The sequence below is a fragment of the Callospermophilus lateralis genome, assembly GCF_048772815.1.
Source record: "Callospermophilus lateralis isolate mCalLat2 chromosome 5 unlocalized genomic scaffold, mCalLat2.hap1 SUPER_5_unloc_2, whole genome shotgun sequence".
In the NCBI taxonomy this organism is placed as follows: domain Eukaryota; kingdom Metazoa; phylum Chordata; class Mammalia; order Rodentia; family Sciuridae; genus Callospermophilus; species Callospermophilus lateralis.
The window spans coordinates 14045-32453 of NW_027510148.1; the positions used below are offsets into that span (position 1 = coordinate 14045).

At 38.6% G+C, this 18409-nt stretch overlaps 1 protein-coding gene across 1 annotated transcript; it reads right to left on the bottom strand.

Moving 5' to 3' along the window:
* Window positions 1–10058: 10058 nt before the first annotated feature.
* LOC143398872 (olfactory receptor 14C36-like) lies at window positions 10059–12029 on the bottom strand. The gene is made up of 3 exons (XM_076855592.2): window positions 11116–12029; window positions 10547–10582; window positions 10059–10074 (listed from the first exon to the last, which is right to left on the bottom strand). Exons 1-3 carry the CDS (start codon window positions 12027–12029, stop codon window positions 10059–10061), a joined length of 966 nt encoding a protein of 321 aa, XP_076711707.2.
* Window positions 12030–18409: the final 6380 nt, after the last annotated feature.

Consider the following 18409-nt stretch of genomic DNA (forward strand, 5'->3'; position numbering starts at 1 on the left):
AATAAAGAGGATTTGATGAAGCTCTATCACCACTGGAATGGAGCCATGGACTTAGGACTTGGATACTTCTGGCTGTCAGTCATTATCTTTAGTTGCTGTTTTCTCCTGTTTTCAGTTGTTGTTGCACCAGATGGAGTTTTTCCAGTAAAAATATAGTTTGATTTTTAAAAATCTTTGCCTGAACAATTTTGTAGTTTTCTTCTATGAATTTTTGTCTCTACTCTTTTGGGTACACATGATTTTTTAAAATTTATTTTCCATTAATCCTTTAATTTTCATGAACATTTGCAAAGGTAATATTTAATTGTACATTCTTTAAGTGTATAAAATGCTGTCATTTGAAATTTTGGATTTTTCCATATTTATTTCACTGTTTGAAAATATAAGTGTCAAGTGGAATATATACTTAAGGCCTGGGCCATATGTGAAAACTTGCGCACAAGAAACCAGCCGGCTGAAGTCCAGCCTGTAGAGGGTGCCACCCCCTGTAGGGGCGTATGCACCCAGCACAGGGCCTCCCCTTCCCCTGCTCCCTGGGACCATGCTTTCTCACAGGAGTGCTCCAGAGGCCTCTCTTTTTCTTTAGTTTTTATTTTCTGCTCAGAAAGATTACGTGGGAAGACATTAGTTAAATCACAGAGACTACCCAGAGAAGAATCTGCATAAATCTATTCAGTGTGATGGTGGCTTCAGCCTCATTTCCTCCATCAGTGACAGTTGAGGGGTGACCAACAGCATTTGCTGAGGGCCCTTTCCTGGCACATGCATTATTGATATAGCTTTGCAGAGATACTGTGCTTGCTTGTTTCTAAACACTGGGGCATGAGCTTATCACTTGATCCCCTGGGTAAATTGAGAGGCCAAAAATAAGTGGTGACATTTAACAAGTAACCTGCATAGTCTCAAGTCACTGTTAGAAACTTGCTTAGTGGAGATTTGGACAGTCAAGAATGTCTAGGCCAGTTTTTTTTCATATATTTGTTGATTGATTGTATATCATCTTCTGAGAAGTGTCTGTTCGGGTCCTTGGCCCATTTATTGATTGGGTTATTTATTTTTTCAGTGCTTAGCTGTTTGACTTCCTTATATATCCTACAGATTAGTGCTCTATCTGATGTGTGAGGGGAAAAAATTTGCTCCCAGGATGTAGGTCTCTGTTCACCTCACAGATTGTTTCTTTGCTGAGAAGAAACTTTTTAGTTTGATTCCATCCCATTTATTGATTCTTGGTTTTAATTCTTATGCTATAGGCATCTTATTAAGGAAGTTGAGGCCTAATCTCACTTGATGGAGATTAGGGTCTACTTTTTCTTCTATTAATTCATAGGTCCTTGATCCATTTTTGAGTTAACTTTTGTGCATGGTAAGAAATAGAGGTTTAATTTCATTTTTTGCATATGGATTTCCAGTTTTCCTAGCACTATATGTTGAAGATGCTATCTTCTCTCCAGTCCATTTTCTTGGCACCTTTGTCTAATATAAGATAATTGTAATTTTGTGGGTTAATCTCTGTGTCCTCTATTCTGTACCATTGGTTTACCAGTCTGTTTTGTTGCCAGTATCATCCTGTTTTTGTTATTGTTGTTCTGTACTATAGTTTAAGGTCTGGTATAGCAATAACACCTGCTTCACTCTTCCTGCTAAAGATTGCTTTAGCTATTCTGGGTCTCTTATATTTCCAGATGAATTTCATGATTTCTTTTTTTTCTATTTCTATGAGGAATGCCATTGGGATTTTGAGAAGAATTGCATTAAATATGTATAGTGCTTTTGGTAGTATGGTTATTTTGATAATAATAAGTATGCCTATCCAAAAGCAAGGTAGATCTTTCATCTTTTAAGGTCTTCTTTGATTTCTCTCCTTAGGGTTCTGTAGTTTTCACTGTATAGGTCTTTCACCTCTTTCGCTAAGGTGATTCCCAAGTGTCTTATTTTTTTTTTTTTAGGTTATTGTGAATGGGGTGGTATTCCTCATTTCCTTCTCAGAGGATTTGTCAATGATATACAGAAATGCATTTGATTTATGGGTGTTTATTTTATATCCTGCTACTTGTCTGAATTCATTTACTAGTTTTAGAAGTTTTCTGGTAGAGCCACATTTACTATTCATTTTCACAATGAATCTCATTAATGGCAAAATTATTATGTGTTACTTATAATGAAAATGAATTAGAAAAACTTAAATATCGAGGCATCTTTTTATGAACTTATTTATTACAGTGTTTTACTTACAGTATTCAGTCTGAGTATGAAAAATGCTAGCAAGAAACATCATCTCGATAACGATTTCATGATGGTCTAATCCTTGAAGCTGAAGCATGGCCTCCAGCTGGATACCCCTGAGTGGGTGAATGGAGAAATGTGTGGAATATGGTCACAAAGAATGGTACTCAGGGTGAAAAATCGTGAAATGTTGTCGCTTGATGCTGGACACAGACTGGTGGAAGGGAGGTCATTGTGTGGAATAAAGTGGACCCAGAAAGCAGACACCACACACTCAAAATCATTTGTGAAAGTTGAAAAGCAGATCTGAGGGAAGAAGAGAACGGGGTGGTATCACTTAAGACACGGAAGGCCTGGGAAGGGAGGACAGAAAGAAGTGTCAGGGTGGCCACCCAGCCAGTGAGAAGAGGGGACTGGGCCCTGGACTTGCCTTAGGGCAGTGGGAAGCTACTGGAGAGAGCAGGTGGGGCGAGGTCTCAGAAGGACTGGAGAAGAGGAGGATTGCATGCCCAGCATACAGGAAGGCAAAGGTCTAAGGAGGTTGCTCAGTTTTGATCATCACACGTTTGGCAGGGAATCACGTTAACATGGTGTTCTGTCTAACACATACAGACACTACATCTCAACTAAAAAATAAAATAAAAATTGAAATGAGTCAAAATTAGATTTGAAGTTCAAAGTATTGGTCTATTTCATTTTCTTAGATCAACATATTCACTGCAATCTTTATATGCTAGACATTGTGTAGGTAGTTAAATTATGGCATGCATTAATATTAAAAATGATTTCCAAAAAGTAAAATGAAATTCCAGTCATTTAAGAGAGATTTTTGCAACATGGGAAAAGATGTCAGCATACCAAATCAAAAGATCAAGTGTTTATTTTTTCATCTAACTGTTCATGAGCAGACTTCAAATTAACATGATAGTCTACATCAAAATCAGTGTTGAGCTGCATGTAAAGTCAAAGTTTCACATTGGTGTCATGAAATGGATTGCTTGAAAATGAATTAGCATTATGCAATGTGTTATAAATGCAATTTATTATAGATTCTTTGGAGGAAATTTTTCAGATTTTTAGACACAGAAGATAGAAAGTAGATGTGTTGTACCTTGCAGTAGGAGGCCACCTGCTGGCCAGGTTGGGCCTCATTGGTGGTGCCAATGGGTGCCCACCGGCAGCTGACACTACAAGAAAATGATTAGTCAGGAGGAAGCATAATTTCCTCAACTTTAGTTCTTTCTTCATATTCTTTAAAATATCTAACATCTACATTGATCAATAAAGTTACTCTTGTATACAACTATAATTTTGAAAAAATATTGGAGATAAAAAGCAGATGCTATATATTAAATTTATCTTCCTAAACTTAAGCAATTCAAACAATATGACCCAGCTATTGCCCTTCTCGGATTATTCCCTGAAGACCTTAAAAGAGTATACTACAGGATACAGCCACATCGATGTTCATAGCAGCACAATTCACAATACCTAGACTGTGGAACCAACCCAGATGCCCTTCAATAGATGAATGGATAAAAAAAATGTGGCATTTATACACAATGGAGTATTACACAGCACTAAAAATGACAAAATCATGGAATTTGCAGGGAAATGGATGGCATTAGAGCAGATTATGCTAAGTGAAGCTAGCCAATCCCTAAAATACAAATGCCAAATGTCTTCTTTGATATAATGAGAGCAACTAAGAACAGAGCAGGGAGGAAGAGCAGGAGGAAAAGATTAACATTAAACAGAGACATGAGGTGGGAGGGAAGGGGAGAGAAAAGGGAAATTTCATGGAAATGGAAGGAGACCCTCATTGTTATACAAAATTACATATAAGAGGTTGTGAGGGGAATGGAAAAAAAACAAGGAGAGAAATGAATTACAGTAGATGGGGTAGAGAGAGAAGATGGGAGGGGAGGGGAGGGGGATAATAGAGGATAGGAAAGGTAGCAGAATACAACAGTCACTAATATGGCATCATGTAAAAATGTGGATGTGTAACCGATGTGATTCTGCAATCTGTATTTGGGGTAAAAATGGGAGTTCATAACCCACTTGAATCTAATGTATGAAATATGATATGTCAAGAGCTTTGTAATATTTTGAACAACCAATAAAAACAAACAAACAAAAACTATGTTTACTTATGATACAGATCTAAAGACGATGAAGTTCTCCATATATATTTAACTTTCTTTGTGCACCAGGGATACATGTGACTGATAATAGTGGTTAAAAGATATCACACCACCCCAAGCCAGAGTAAATAAAATAAAATTTTATTTTAAATGTGCTATCAATTTTGCAATTATTATTTTTGGGTGTGTGTTTGCACAGGCGTGTGTGAGTTCTATATATCAGACAATGACAATGGCAATTTCTCTTCTCCCTATCCTATTGGATGCATGCTCTTGCTCTATCTCATCTGTTTGTCCTGAAGTCTTCCTTACTAAGTAGAAGTTTCAGGAAGATGATTTCATGCCTGTTTCATAACTTCCCACAGATACCTTCACTTTGCACATTACTGGTCTGAACAGAGGTTGTAGTTCTTCTCCTCTAAGCTGTGGCAAGTGCATGAACTCAAGATTCCTTTCCTCACTCCAGGACTCATCCTCTGGTGCTCAGCATGCATTTCTTCATGCTGGTTTCCTGTAGTGCTTTGTGTCTCTACAAAGCTCCATTTTAAATTAATTAATATATACCAATTAAAATAAAGAAATGTATTCACAGAATATGGCAAGAATCTGCTACAAAAACTGAAGTATCCATAGTGTGCTTCACCTATAGGGACCTTCCAAATGCTTTGAGCGGTGTCACTGAAAGCCACTGTCACTTCAGACATGTCTGGTTCTGCTGGAGCCTAGGGCTCAAGTGACTGAGAAGTTTGCATGCCAGCTTGGACTTGCCACAGAGCCCTCTCTTCTCTTTCCCACTGAGAGTCAGAAGCTTCATGGCCACCTGGTCAGTGGGCTGAAGTAGCATATCCATGCAACTAGTAGGATGTCTTGCAAATTCAGAGCAGCTCTCTACCCAGTGTGACTCCTTTCAGTTGTAGAAGAGACCAGATACAATGACTTATACTTCACATAAGAGGGCAAATCTAATGACCCAGACTATGATATCCCAGCTGTTTTCCTGATATGTGAGACCCTGAGCTTTTATTGTTTTTATTCTGTTTCTGACACACAAATTATTGTCAGCCAGCCAAGAGCAGTTCCTGCTTCTTGCTTGGTGGATCCAATCAGTATTTCACAATCGACAATTGCTAGTCCTGGAGATGGTGCAGGTTGTCAAGTCTCTGCTAAAAATCCTGATGTAAGGCTGAAATGTCGATATTTACCTGACAGGACACTGAGGGTGTGTTTTTGGTCTTACCAGGTGAAAGAAGTTTACTTCCAGTAGCCTGTACTAAATTATAGTGGGAAAAAATCAACTGCCCGTGTCAGAGAGCCCAAAAAAGTCTCATTATTTTATTTTCCTTGGTGCACAGTCATGCTGGTAGAAGACTGTGTGTCTTTTCCAGATGGCTGGCAACACTTAACAGTTTCTGTGTAGCTTTGGCAGAACTTCAATGGCTTTTTCTAACAGAACCCATCTTAAGATTCACTTGGAGTCAAGGTTTGCATCCTGGCTCATGTGAGGAATGTGCTGGAAAGCTGGGTCTCTGGGGTTTCATGGTTCCATGGAGACTTGTTCCCTCAGTCAGGGCTCATGATTGTGAGTTGGTACTGATGGGCGGATACTGAAACAAGGACAGCAGGAGCCAACCCAACAGAGGACAGTGTTTCTGAGGTGAGGGTGTGTGGGTGCAGCCTGTGAGTGAAGGTGGGCTCATTGACACAGCCTCCTGCTTCCCCGTGAGGATGCTGCCCAGGTGCATGGAGACACAAGGTGGATGGTACTTCTGCTGTGGCCGTGAGCTTGGCCACTGGTTTCCTGAAGTGACATGGAAAGTAGAACAGGGGATCCCACTAGGGTGACACCCACATCACTCTTCAAGATGACACTTTTTTTTTTTTTTGCTTGCTCATAGTTAGCACCAAAAAGAAGAGAGTCAAACCAAGTGAATGGCTGTTAGACAGTAAGGAGCTCATATATGATGGTTTTAAACTTCTTGACAATGACAAATGCTCCCCACAGGTAAGAGACTACAGTTTTAGAAGAGGCTGCAGAGAAATCTGGACTTTGGGTCCATTTGAAAAGGGCCTTCATCAACTGTGGTTAGCTAGTGTGTCAGTAAGATCCTGACGTGTGCCCTGTGGACTCCTCCTTCAGACTTAAAACTAAGCAGTCATCCTGGAAATGACTACAGGCTGTCAAACCAGGAGTACTTTACTGTACTCTGTAAAGGTAATTGCAGAGCCAGTGTTCACTGTCATGTAGAGGGAAGCCTTTCCAGGGTCCTGAGACACCAAGCGGGCCCCTTCCCCAGCTGAAGTTGCAGATCACAGTTCCTTGACTGAGTGCTCTTTCTCCTGTCTGAGCTCTTTGCTTTGCTGTCCTCCTCTTTAAGACTCTGGATGCATTACGGTATTTTTACCAATTGGAGCTCTTCTTTCCTGTCACTCTTGTCATCTTATTCTTAATGTTCCTACTTTCTCCACAAAAAAGACACATGTGGTTTGATTTGACTCAGGATCTGCCTAAAACAGTCAAGCCAATATTGTGCTTTTCCATATTTCTCTTTGAGTGCCACCAAGATATACTTGTTACTAAGATTTGGCGGTGATTTATTTATGTTCCTAACTGACTCCATTCAAACAGGATACAGCATTTTAGATGAAAATACCCTAAGTGCATGTGACTGCAATTCCATGAAACCCAGTAAGTAAAAGCCAGAATGGAGAGGGACTGCTGAAATAGCACGTGGGCCTTCTGTAGACTTTAGCCACTGTGGTAGGCCATCCTCGCACATGATTTGAGTTAGCTCCCTGGCTGGGTAAGAGGCGCTTAGACACAGCTGTGCAGAACTTTCCCCACCCTTCTCCAGGTCTGAAGGCTTGTCCATGCAGAGGCATGTCTGTCAAATGCCCCGAAGGTCCAATCATCACTCCTGACCTTGGGATGCTGCCTCCCTTACTCTCCATTGGATGGTATTTTCCCCAAAATTTCTTGTTCCCCAATAAAAGTCCACTACCTGACATGTTCTCTCTCTTGCTATCCTCTTCAGTAAACCTCCCTACCACATTTGGTGGCTTGAGGATGGAGCTGGTTTTAAAGGTAATTAGAGTCTTGTCTCTTTTATTTAAAACTCCTTAGCATTTTCTCACAATTTGAGCCTTCTTTCATGAAGCCAGCATGGGTCATGGGCTAGAAGCACTTCTCCAGATTGCACAAAAATGAAGCTTAGAGAGGGACTGTGGATGCCAGTGAGCAAAATTCAAGTCTTCTATCTGGGAACCTCACAGTAAACTCATTAGTTGCAGTTTTCTACTTATGTTTAATTCAGTTTGCTGACCTTTCTACCTGAAGTTTCTCCACCTAAATACCAGCTTTGAGAAGTGAGGCCCACACTGTGCTATTAGACAATTCTAAAGAGGTATTTTAACAAAAATAAATTATTTGCATTTCCACAGCGACTGGTATGTAGTCCCAGCAGCTGAGAAAATGTTGCTTCCTACTCCTAGACCAGGCAGGGGTAGTGCTCAGGGATTGCTTCTTAGACTCACATCAACCCTTAAGCTATTCAGGACTGATACTGGCCTTGCATATTGCACTTTCATCATAAGAGATGTGACTAAGGTAGGATAAAAGCTCAATTGCAGTTTAAAAATCAACAATTTGACTTTTGAAAGGAAACTCTGCACCCCATCTTTTATCCTAGATCCTATACAATTCCAAGTTTAAATAAGGCTTGCTAAATTGGGGAAAAGTGACACTGATGCCCCACACACCATAAAATATTCACCCTGATGAGTAGACTGAGCTGGACCCATGTTAGTTTGACAGAGCAAATCTGGACATGATGCAGGATTCTTAAGATGGAAGAACATCCTGTCTTACTGGGAATCTTATGTCCTATAGAAGTCTGTGGCCTTTCATGCCATTGCATTGGCACCAGTATCTTGAAATGAAAGTAGCAGCAATTTTACTCATAGTAAATCCACTTTTGTTGGTACATTAGAAAGGAACCTTTCTATCTTTGACTCAAGCATGATTGGCTGCTGGACCAGGTGGAGATGCAACACTTCTACTAGACTCTGCTTCTACTTCTCTGCTCAAGTTTGTGTATATCTCTGATTTTTTAAATGTTGAACAACTATGTTTGCATCCATAAAATTACAAAAATTAGAAGAACATCTAAAACTTTGAATTGATATTGATGTAAATATCTATCTGCACAGATGATTCAGTGAACACTGGGACACATCTGAATTGGTCACTTCCATCCCTGGTCATATTCTACACTCCAATATTCTACACTCCAGCTTTGCATCACCAGATGCACTAACAAACTGTAGGGTCCTTTAAGTTCTTACTGAGAAAGCAGAATCAAGGGGCTGGTGCTGGGGCTCAGTGGTAGAACACTCACCTAGCATTAGCGAGGCCCTGGGTTTGATCAATCCTCACACCACGTACAAATAAAGGTATTGTGTGCAACTACAACTAAAAGAAATATAAATATTTAAAGAAAGAAAGAAAGAAAGCAGGATCAAAAAACCAGAGTAACTTGAGCATTTGCTCAGGAAACTCATTAGATCCAGTAAGTTGGGGCCCATTGTGAGCTCATCAGCTGTCAGTCTGCTCCTAGGAACTGCCTCATCAAGCCATGCTGCTGAGACTTGCCCTTTGAACCCAAGTGTCCAAACTCAGTACCTATGCCTTTGTCACCCCAGTCTGAGCCTTCACATGGCCACTTTCACCAAGTCAAAATGACATTACTTATCATTCTGTTTTGAATCATTTAACAGTAGACCACACTAAATCACATGCTTAGTACTACTTCTTCCATGTCCATGTCTGTAAAGGTGATATTGTCTCTTGATGCAGATAATTTAATAAATAACAAGAGAAGAACCACAGAAAATAGATTAAAACAATCCCTTATTTTATATACAAAAGAAATATCTTATTAATTAGTTGCTGCTATTATCTATTTTTAACTGATGTTCTCTTTTTTTTCTGTCCTTGGGAAGTTATCTTCATGGCTTTGCATAATTTGACATCAGATATGGGATTTCATATAGTCTTTGTACCAATATTTAGTTATTTGCATCTCCTTTGCAACCATCTTTTTTGGTTAAAATATCTTACAATACAAGTTAAACATTCAACGACTTTCACCAAGATGGATGTCTCTCAATAGGAATGGTGTTATTCTATTTAATTTTTTTTCTAAATTTATACATTAAAGTTAAACTAAATTTACTTGTCACCTCAACTCATGTAAGATTTTGAATGCCACTCATTAGGATTCAGTAGGTTATGGTTGTAAAAGTGGAGGTCACAGAAGTCATCTGTGGTGCTCTGAAGGGCCTTCTGCTCTAACAGGGATCATTGGAGCAGGGAGACCCAGTAATCAGACACAGTGGATGGAGCCTGTGTTCTGGTTGGATACTGTTACAGCAGGTCAAGGCTTCCTGCTGATTGTCTGGGGTGCTCATTGGTCCTGACTACAAGTATTCCCTTGTCTGCAAATGTTAAGAGATTCTGTTATTCATTATACACATATATTTAGATTTTTGTATTTTCCTAGGTAATACATATATTAATAATTTTGTCCACTTTTTCTTATTAGTGAACTGGTGAAAAAATCATTCTTAGAATTTGGAGTTTGATGCATTGCCTACAATATGTATGAACTTTTTTTTTCTTATTTTGTTATATTAAAATTTCAAGATACTTTGACAGTGAGTATATGTCAGTTGCAATTAATAACTAGCAAAACACATACCAGTTAGGCCACTAAAATATTTAAAAAGACATAACCTGTGTGAGAGGATGAAAGACTGCAAAAAGGCATTAGAGGACATGTATAGATACAGGCTTACATTACATACTTATACAAAGTTGACAGTTGACATAGGGGAGACACTTAGGTCAGATAATTAGTGTCTGTCATTTCATTTTATCAGACATGGCAAAGTCTTAAATGTTACAGAATTAAGTTACATGGTGGAGGCAACCATCTGAATGCTCAACTGCAACTTAGTCCCAAGGTTTGGTCCCCATCTCTGGGTCAATTATGGACATAAAAAAGACTGGCAGCCAACAAGGCCTAGGAAGGCAATTTGTCTTCCCCAGGGGATGCATTTGACTGTCAGGACACAGGGGTTGGTAACCATGGCCCTCTGTTTACTTCATGGACAAGGACTATTCTATTTTTCTATGTTCCAGAAGGAGTGAAATGCTACTATGATTCCCTCTACACTTTTGGTTATAACTTCTTTAGGATTTGATTTTTGTGTATTTCCAATGTATTTAAATTGACACAATTGTGTACCAGAGACCTTCCAGATTTATTTCACACATCACTAAATGAGATCACTAAATATGGTCAAATGATATCAGGTTGTTCTCATGATTGATTTATAAGGTTTGCATCTGTGACTTTACTTGATTGAAGTACTACAAACTATTTGGTGAATCATAAACAGATATAATCTCAAATGATTATAACATACAACTTGAATTATACTCATTAATTAAAGATGCATTTGCTAACATTATACATTTTATGAAGAATAAATAAAAATAATTTCATAAATTAAAACAAAAATTATTTTACAAGTTGAAGTACCCAGGACCCAATAAGGTGACATTAGAGTAAGCAGTATGACTTCTGAAGCCTAGCTATGAAGAGCATGATCTCTAATTAAGAACTTCAAACAGTGAAATAAGAATAGCACTGAAAAGCATCTTTATCATTTCCCTGAGAACAACTGTCTTCCCATTAATCTCCTCACAGCGTCCTTTACCTGTTTGTTCCTGAGACTGTAGAGGAGAGGATTCAGGAAGGGAGGAACCATGGTGTAAAAGGCAGAGAGAACCATGTCCTCGAGTGTGTCAGAGGTTGCTGAGGACCTCAGGTACACACCTGTGATGGAACTGAGGAAGATGGACACCACAAGGATGTGAGGGGTGCAGGTGGAGAAGGCCTTCCCTGGGGCTCTGGTGGGAAATTTCAGCACAGCAGAAAATATGCGAAAATATGACACGACAATAAGAAGGAAGCAACCACCACAAATGACCACAGCAGAGACAAGAATAAGGACCTTGTTGCTGGTGGTGTCAGAACAGGAGAGCCTCAGCAGAGAGGGGACATCACAGAAGAACTGATGGACCACGTTTGACTTGCAGAAGGACAGCCAAAATGTGTTCCCAGTGTGCACACCTGCATACAGCAGACCACTGAGCAATGAAGCCAGGGTCATGCGGACACAAAGTTGAGGGTTCATGATGAGGAAGTACTGGAGGGGCTGGCAGATGGCCACATAGCGGTCCCAGGCCATGATGGTGAGAAACAGAAGTTCAACACTTGCACAAAAAATGACCAGGAAGATCTGGGTTGCACAACCAGTCACTGAAATGGCCCTGTTGCCAGTGAGAGAGTTGATACAGGCATTGGGGACAGTGATGGAAATGAAGCACATGTCCAAGATGGACAGGTTCCTGAGGAAGAAGTACATGGGTGTGTGCAGGTTCTGGTCAGCAGTGGTGACAGTGACGATGAGAAGGTTCCCTAACAAGGTACCCAAGTAGGTCATTGGGAATACTGTGAAATAGAGAAAACTCAGATCCCAGCCATCAGGAGAGCCAAGGAGGAGAAATTCAGTTACCATGGTGGAATTATCCATTTATTGAAAATTCAGATTGACTGGGATGATAAAGAGATAAAAGTGGAAAGAAAACAGAGTTAATGAAATTACTTTATATATTCTTATGCACCATGTTTACTTGTATATTGCAGTTGCTTTCCCTGGAGAGGAAAGTCACTCTTGGTTTTCTCAAATGTTTACTCATTTCTGAGCAGAGTGCACCTCCACACCAGTTCAGGTGTGGAGGTCTGCATCATAGGGTCTGGGCCTGACCTGCAGAGCTTGTCCTCAGGTCCTCATCAGGCCTCCCCTCACCCACTGAAACTCCATGCAGAGCATGTGACAATGTTTTTTTTTTTTTTAATGATCTATAATATAGTTACTTTCACTCTCTTCCATGAATATAATTTCAACATTATTTTGCCATTTTTCCACACTAAATAATTCAAAGTATTATTAATAATTCCAATTGTAATTAATTTTCAAATATTTTTAAATAGGAAACTATTGATAAAATAGGAGTATTTATCTCCATTAACATGAAAAAATTTAACTCATAAGGAAAGCCTCTCAAGAATTCAAACTTTTCCATACCAGGCTGCAGGTCCAGTGCTATGGTAAAATGAGGGGATCTGACTGGACTGGACCTGGACTCTCCTGCCATCCCCCACTCTCCCTGCTGATCCTCAGGATGGGGTGATACTGTATGCAGGCCACAGAATCTCAGATAGGAATATGTTCCTTTTCCCACTGGGACTCTTTTTCTCTCCAACAGATCAGTGTGAGGTGTTTAAAGCTCCAGATTCTAGCGCAGATGACATTCTTTTAAACTTTTATTTTTTGCCTTAATGCATTTTTATTCTGTGTTCAGAACCATGAAGTTGAAGATTCCTTTGTCTAGACAGTAATTTGTCATTTTCTTGTTGACACCTTCCATTTTAATCCTTTCCTCCAAATGTCATGATTATACAAAGTGATCCAGGCTGACTACCCTAAAAGAAAGATTTTGCTCATACTTATAACACTTCTGAAGCATATCAGACTAGTTCAATCCCAAATCACCAAAATTGTCATTTCTTCAGCACTCTGAAAACCTGGGTCCACCTCAGCACTTTGTCAGGTTAACCACACTCACCCTTAGAAAAGCGATCTTCATCATGAGTTTGTCTGGCCTTTACTTAAAATTTGTGTCCTCCAGCATCAAGGGTGTGTGCCCAGACACAGGTATGTTGGTGTTAATTTCACAGTTAATTTCAAGGACCCCTACTCAATCTAGCTGCAATCTCTTGCTTGCCCTATTCCCCATTTCTCACTGACACAACCTGAATATCACACCTCAGTGACACCCTTGTTCACAGCATGCCCTATAACTTGCTGTCAGAGGCCCTTTTCTACTGTTACATAATGATTCCCTTTTCCCATTACTACATACTGAGCTTTAAGGAGGCTCAAATGCAACTTTTCCTCAGAAACCCTCTTCATAGCTTCTAATTATTCTTCTATTTTTCTGTAATGTTAGAAATCGACATGTTCTTCTACATTTCAGTAAATCAGAATGCATTTATCCCCCAAATTACTGTTGCAAATTCCTTAATTTTTTGGCCATGTATTGCTCAATGTTTTTATTCTCTTAGTAGCAAGTGCATGACTTCATGGATAATAGTTAATAAAAAATGCAATGTAGCATAATCATCTAACTGCTAACATGAACTAAGTTTTTATTTGACTTATTTAAAAATGAGTAATTCCTAAATTGGTGAAGCCCTTTCTTCACATCTATAAGAAATACAGTGTACCTTTTTTTGAAATAACTCACCTTTGCCTGTGAGCATAAGATCTTTACAAATTTGGTAATCTTTCCACAATTATTTATTAATGATTCATAACATGGCAAAATCTGCTCTAGATACTGGGTTTAAATAAAATAAGTATATTATCATCTTTAAAACATAATTTGAGTACTGTGAAGGAAAAATAAAATGGTACACATGTAAAAGGTCAAATAAACATGAAAATTTTTGAAAGTGATATGAGACTAATCAGGTTTCTTTATGGAAATCTGCCAGGTTTTTCACCTTTTATCCTGGATTCTGGGATCTCCAGGAGTTTTTGTTGACCACCTCAAAACATCCTGTCACATACAGATGGTATATAAACATGGGTTTAAATCTAAAATTTGCATAGAACTATAGATACATTTTCTTTCTTTTTAAAAATGTTTTAATTTTCTGTGTATGTGGAGCTGAGTGTTGAACCCAGAGTCTGGTGCATGCCAGGCCATCACTCCATCAACTGTTATATGTCCCTATTGCTCTTTCTTTATTATAGTTTTTAACACAAAACCACCTCCTGCTTTTCTTTCTCCAATAGAACTTAGAAAATTCTCCACAACTAGTTTGAATTATATGAACTTACTTCATTTCCTCTTTTCCTTTTGTTATAGTTTGATAACTTCTTCTCAATTCAACTTTCTTTGTTTCATATTCTAGTCAATATTAGGAAGCTTCCAATTATGGAGAATTGATGTAAAGTCATTTATAAATACAATAAGATAAATGTTCAAAGCACCACCTATTTTTTACATAGGCCATGACACAATTTCAGTAGATTCTAAAGATATGGTGACTTTTTGAACCTAAATTTTTAAAATAAAAATATGGCTTTAAATCGCATAGACTGGCCTTAAAATTTTAGTATGGTTCAGTATGACATCCTCATTTAAGGGACAAAAAATACCTATAGAAAATTCCCTCTTAAAGACAATAAGATGAAGGTATAAACAACAGAAAGGGTTGATAGAAGTGAGAGTCAGGACAGTGTGTGTGAAGAAAAGCTAGCATGTTTCAACTCCAGGAACATAAAGTGGAACTGCACAGGTGGTTGCTCTGGAAGTGAAAATCCAGGAGTTTTTATTTTTTGCAATTATCTTGATAGTGTTTTAAATAATTAAATATATGATAAATAGATCATTTCAAAACTGCTAAAAATTATTTGGTTTGAAAGATCCAAGAATTAATTATTTCTAAATTACATTTCCCATGTTAGGAAATTGATTAGTGTCTTTGATAAACCATTGAGGAATGCTGAGGTACATATAATCTGAAAATCAAAATACACTTACAAAATGATGCACACCTTGATACTTATATTGATAACACTAGACACACACATCCTTATAGTCATACTTAATACATTCTCAGTAAAATGTTAAGAATACAATTGAAAATTTGGGCACAGTGACACATGCTTTTAATCCAGCAGCTGAGGAGGCTGAGAGAGGAGGATGGTAAATTCAAAGCTACCCTCCCAACTTGTCAAGACTGTATCTCAGAATAAATAATCAAAAGGGCTGTGATGTGGCTCAGTGGTTAAGCACCCCTGGGTTTAATCCCTGAAACCCAAAAAACAAAAAGTAACAAACTGAAAAAGTGAAAAAATGTATTTGTGATCAAAAGAAAGGGGTGAGATTAATGTTCAAAATATTCCAATGAAAATTGTATTCTACATTAAATATCTTATTTCCCACAGTTATTGACATATGTGCATGTTTATCAGTTGTATAAAAACATTCCTATCTACCTATGAATCCTATACCATATTTTGCATTTTGTTCTTGATATCTTCATGTGAATGTGTTTATTTTTCTCTGGAATTTTGCAAGTATATCACAAGTAATAGTAATCTGAAGAACAGAATTTTAAACTATCCAGAATCAGTATAAATTTTTTTCACACACTATACTAGCATACACAGTGCAGACCTCCCCAAGGTCCCTGTCTTTTTATTGCAGCAGTGGCAATCACCCCAAAAACCAGTGCAGTTTTAAGAATACTCCATGCTTGCTGTGTTCTTCTCAGAATTAAGAATCCTTTTCCTGGACTCACTGACTCTTTGGATGACACTGTAATTTTCTGAACAGAATAAAAGTGAAGCTCAGATGCATTTAAATTCTAATTGCTTATTACTTACTCCTGAGTGTCACATGTTGTCAACATGGAACAGAACCGTGTTTCCCCTTGCTTCTCCCATCAATGGTGTCTGCAGCCAGGGTGAATCTGTCCAGTCAACCTAGTGCCATGTCGGATGTGGGGAGCTCAGTCACCTCTGCTTTATGTGAACCTGGCGCCTGGCCAGTGTGAGCTGGGCCCCCAGGAGCCCAGAGCTCAGCCTGCAGAGACAACAGGAGGCCTGAACATACCACCAGGCAGCAGCACCTCCAGAGCCCAGGAGAGAGGACCTGGCCACGTGCCACCATGGACAGTGGAACTGCTCTGCTGCAGATGACAGTAAGTCATTACTGAGAAGTGAGTAACACTGAAAAAATTGATGGTTCTCCCTGTGTGTTTTCAACTCTCACTTGTAAATCAGAAACATCTCACACTATCTACAGTTCAGCAGAAAAATTTCTTATCATTGACATGAAATTCATATGACACAAAGTTTACCTTTGTGACAGTTCATGCTTATAAATGTAGTGATATTTACTACATTACCAAGTTGTAGAACATCCAACTAAACTTGTTTCCAGATACTTTTATTACTTCTGTCACACATGGTCTTTCAGACACTAGAAAACTCTAAGTATACTTTGTACCTTTGAAATTATATATTTTTAAAATTTCATATAGATAAAATCATTCAATATACATTCTGACTTGACTTACCCTAACTTTTTCAAAATCGGTCCACCTTGTACAGGCATCATATGTTTATTCCTTAGGATGAATGTCATTCTGTTACATGTATATTCCACAGATCTTTAAATCAGCACATCCATCTGTAGACTTATTTCTCCTTAGTCTGGTGATATAATGTGGCTGATTTATTGTTTATCATAATTTTGGCCATTTGGTCATCTCTGGTATATACTCTGCACTCTATTTGATTATGATGAATAACTGTCAGATTTGCATGGCTGTGACCAAAATACGTGGTTTTTAAAAAAAACATGCACAATAAACAAAAACCAACCCAGATTTGGGAAATCATATTGTCTCAGGTGTTCAGAGATTTAGTCTATTTTCATCTAATTTCATGACTTTGTGCCCATAGTGGGGGCACACTGAGGATCACCACAGCAGAGGGAAGATACTCAGAATATGTCTCCAAGTGGGCAAAGATAGGGAAGGGGAAAGAGAGTTAGGGTTAGGGTTAGGGTTAGAGGAAAGTGATCAAGGATTAATCCCAGTGGGCCACCTTCTCCAGCAATGTCCCAAATGCCTAAAGCAAATACCCAGTCAATTCATTCAAATGAAGATGGATTGATTAGGTTTCAGCTCTCATAATCCAACCATTCTACCTTTGAAAATTCCTGCCTGATAGGAAGGGCAGCAGAATAAAATAGACACTAGTATTGCCGAATGTATATACATGTCTGTATAACCCATGTGATTCTGCAACCTGTACACTTGGAAAAATGAGATATTATACAGCATTTGATTCAAAAAAATTCTTGTGTGAAAACAAGGTTTTATATCTCTGATAAAAACACTCAGGAATGCAAATAAAAAAAGAAAGAAAAAAGAATAAAAAATTCCTGCCTAAATTCAGGAAGTTTTTGACACACCTCACATCCCATTCATAATGTTTCAACTCCAGATCTCCAAAACTCATGTCCATTTCACAATGCAATGTGAATTTAGTCCATCTCCAAGTGTCTGATAGTCTAATAAATTCCAGCTTTATCCTAAAGTTTGAGACAACAATCTCACCTAAAATTGAAGGTAAAATCTTGGTTGTGAGCCCCCATGAAAATCAAAAGCAAGTTACATGCATCAATATCCACTGTAGAACATAGCCTTCTTATTCCAAAAGGATTTAGTAGGGCTCTGGAAAGAATGGATGGTGTAGAGGAAATATAAAATCAGCTGAGAAAACAACTCCATCTGTAATTTCTCATGTAGCAACTAGGACTCTTGACTGTAAGACAATATTTCCAAAAGGACTGGGTAATTCCTGCCCTTTGGCCTTGCCAGTTGCAGAACACAGGGGCTGGGGCTCTCTTTGCCTTTCCTTGGCAGAGAGTTTATGCTATTGGTAACTATTAATTTCTTGGGATTCCATGCCAACTTTGGCTTCACATTCACAGCTTCACCTATTCACCCTGGGGAGCCTTCAGGGTCTCAGACTATGCTACAGTTCACTTGGGCTACCAAGCCTTTCTTTGAATTGAGGGTGGAAGGCATCATGACCCATTAATTTGGGCACTCTACATTCCTGCAGAGATGGCATAATGTAAATGATGCTAAAGTCTGATGCCACCTCACAACATAGATGGGTCCCCAAAATTAGTACAATGGTGGTTTCTTAATGTCTTCCTTGCTTAGCATGGTATAACAACTTCCTGTGCCCTCTGTGCAAGCAGGGTGGCCACAAGACACTTCTCAAGGGAATTTTCCTTTCTAAATCCTTGAGTGTAC

Bases quoted from the DNA above. Each gene is read 5' to 3' on its own strand.
- LOC143398872 (XM_076855592.2), bottom strand. From the start codon at position 12,029: ATGGATAATTCCACCATGGTAACTGAATTTCTCCTCCTTGGCTCTCCT. The intron at 10,583-11,115 runs GTTGTTCTCAGG...GAATCATAGTAG, and splicing joins AGGAGATTAATGGGAAGACA to CATTTCACTCCTTCTGGAAC.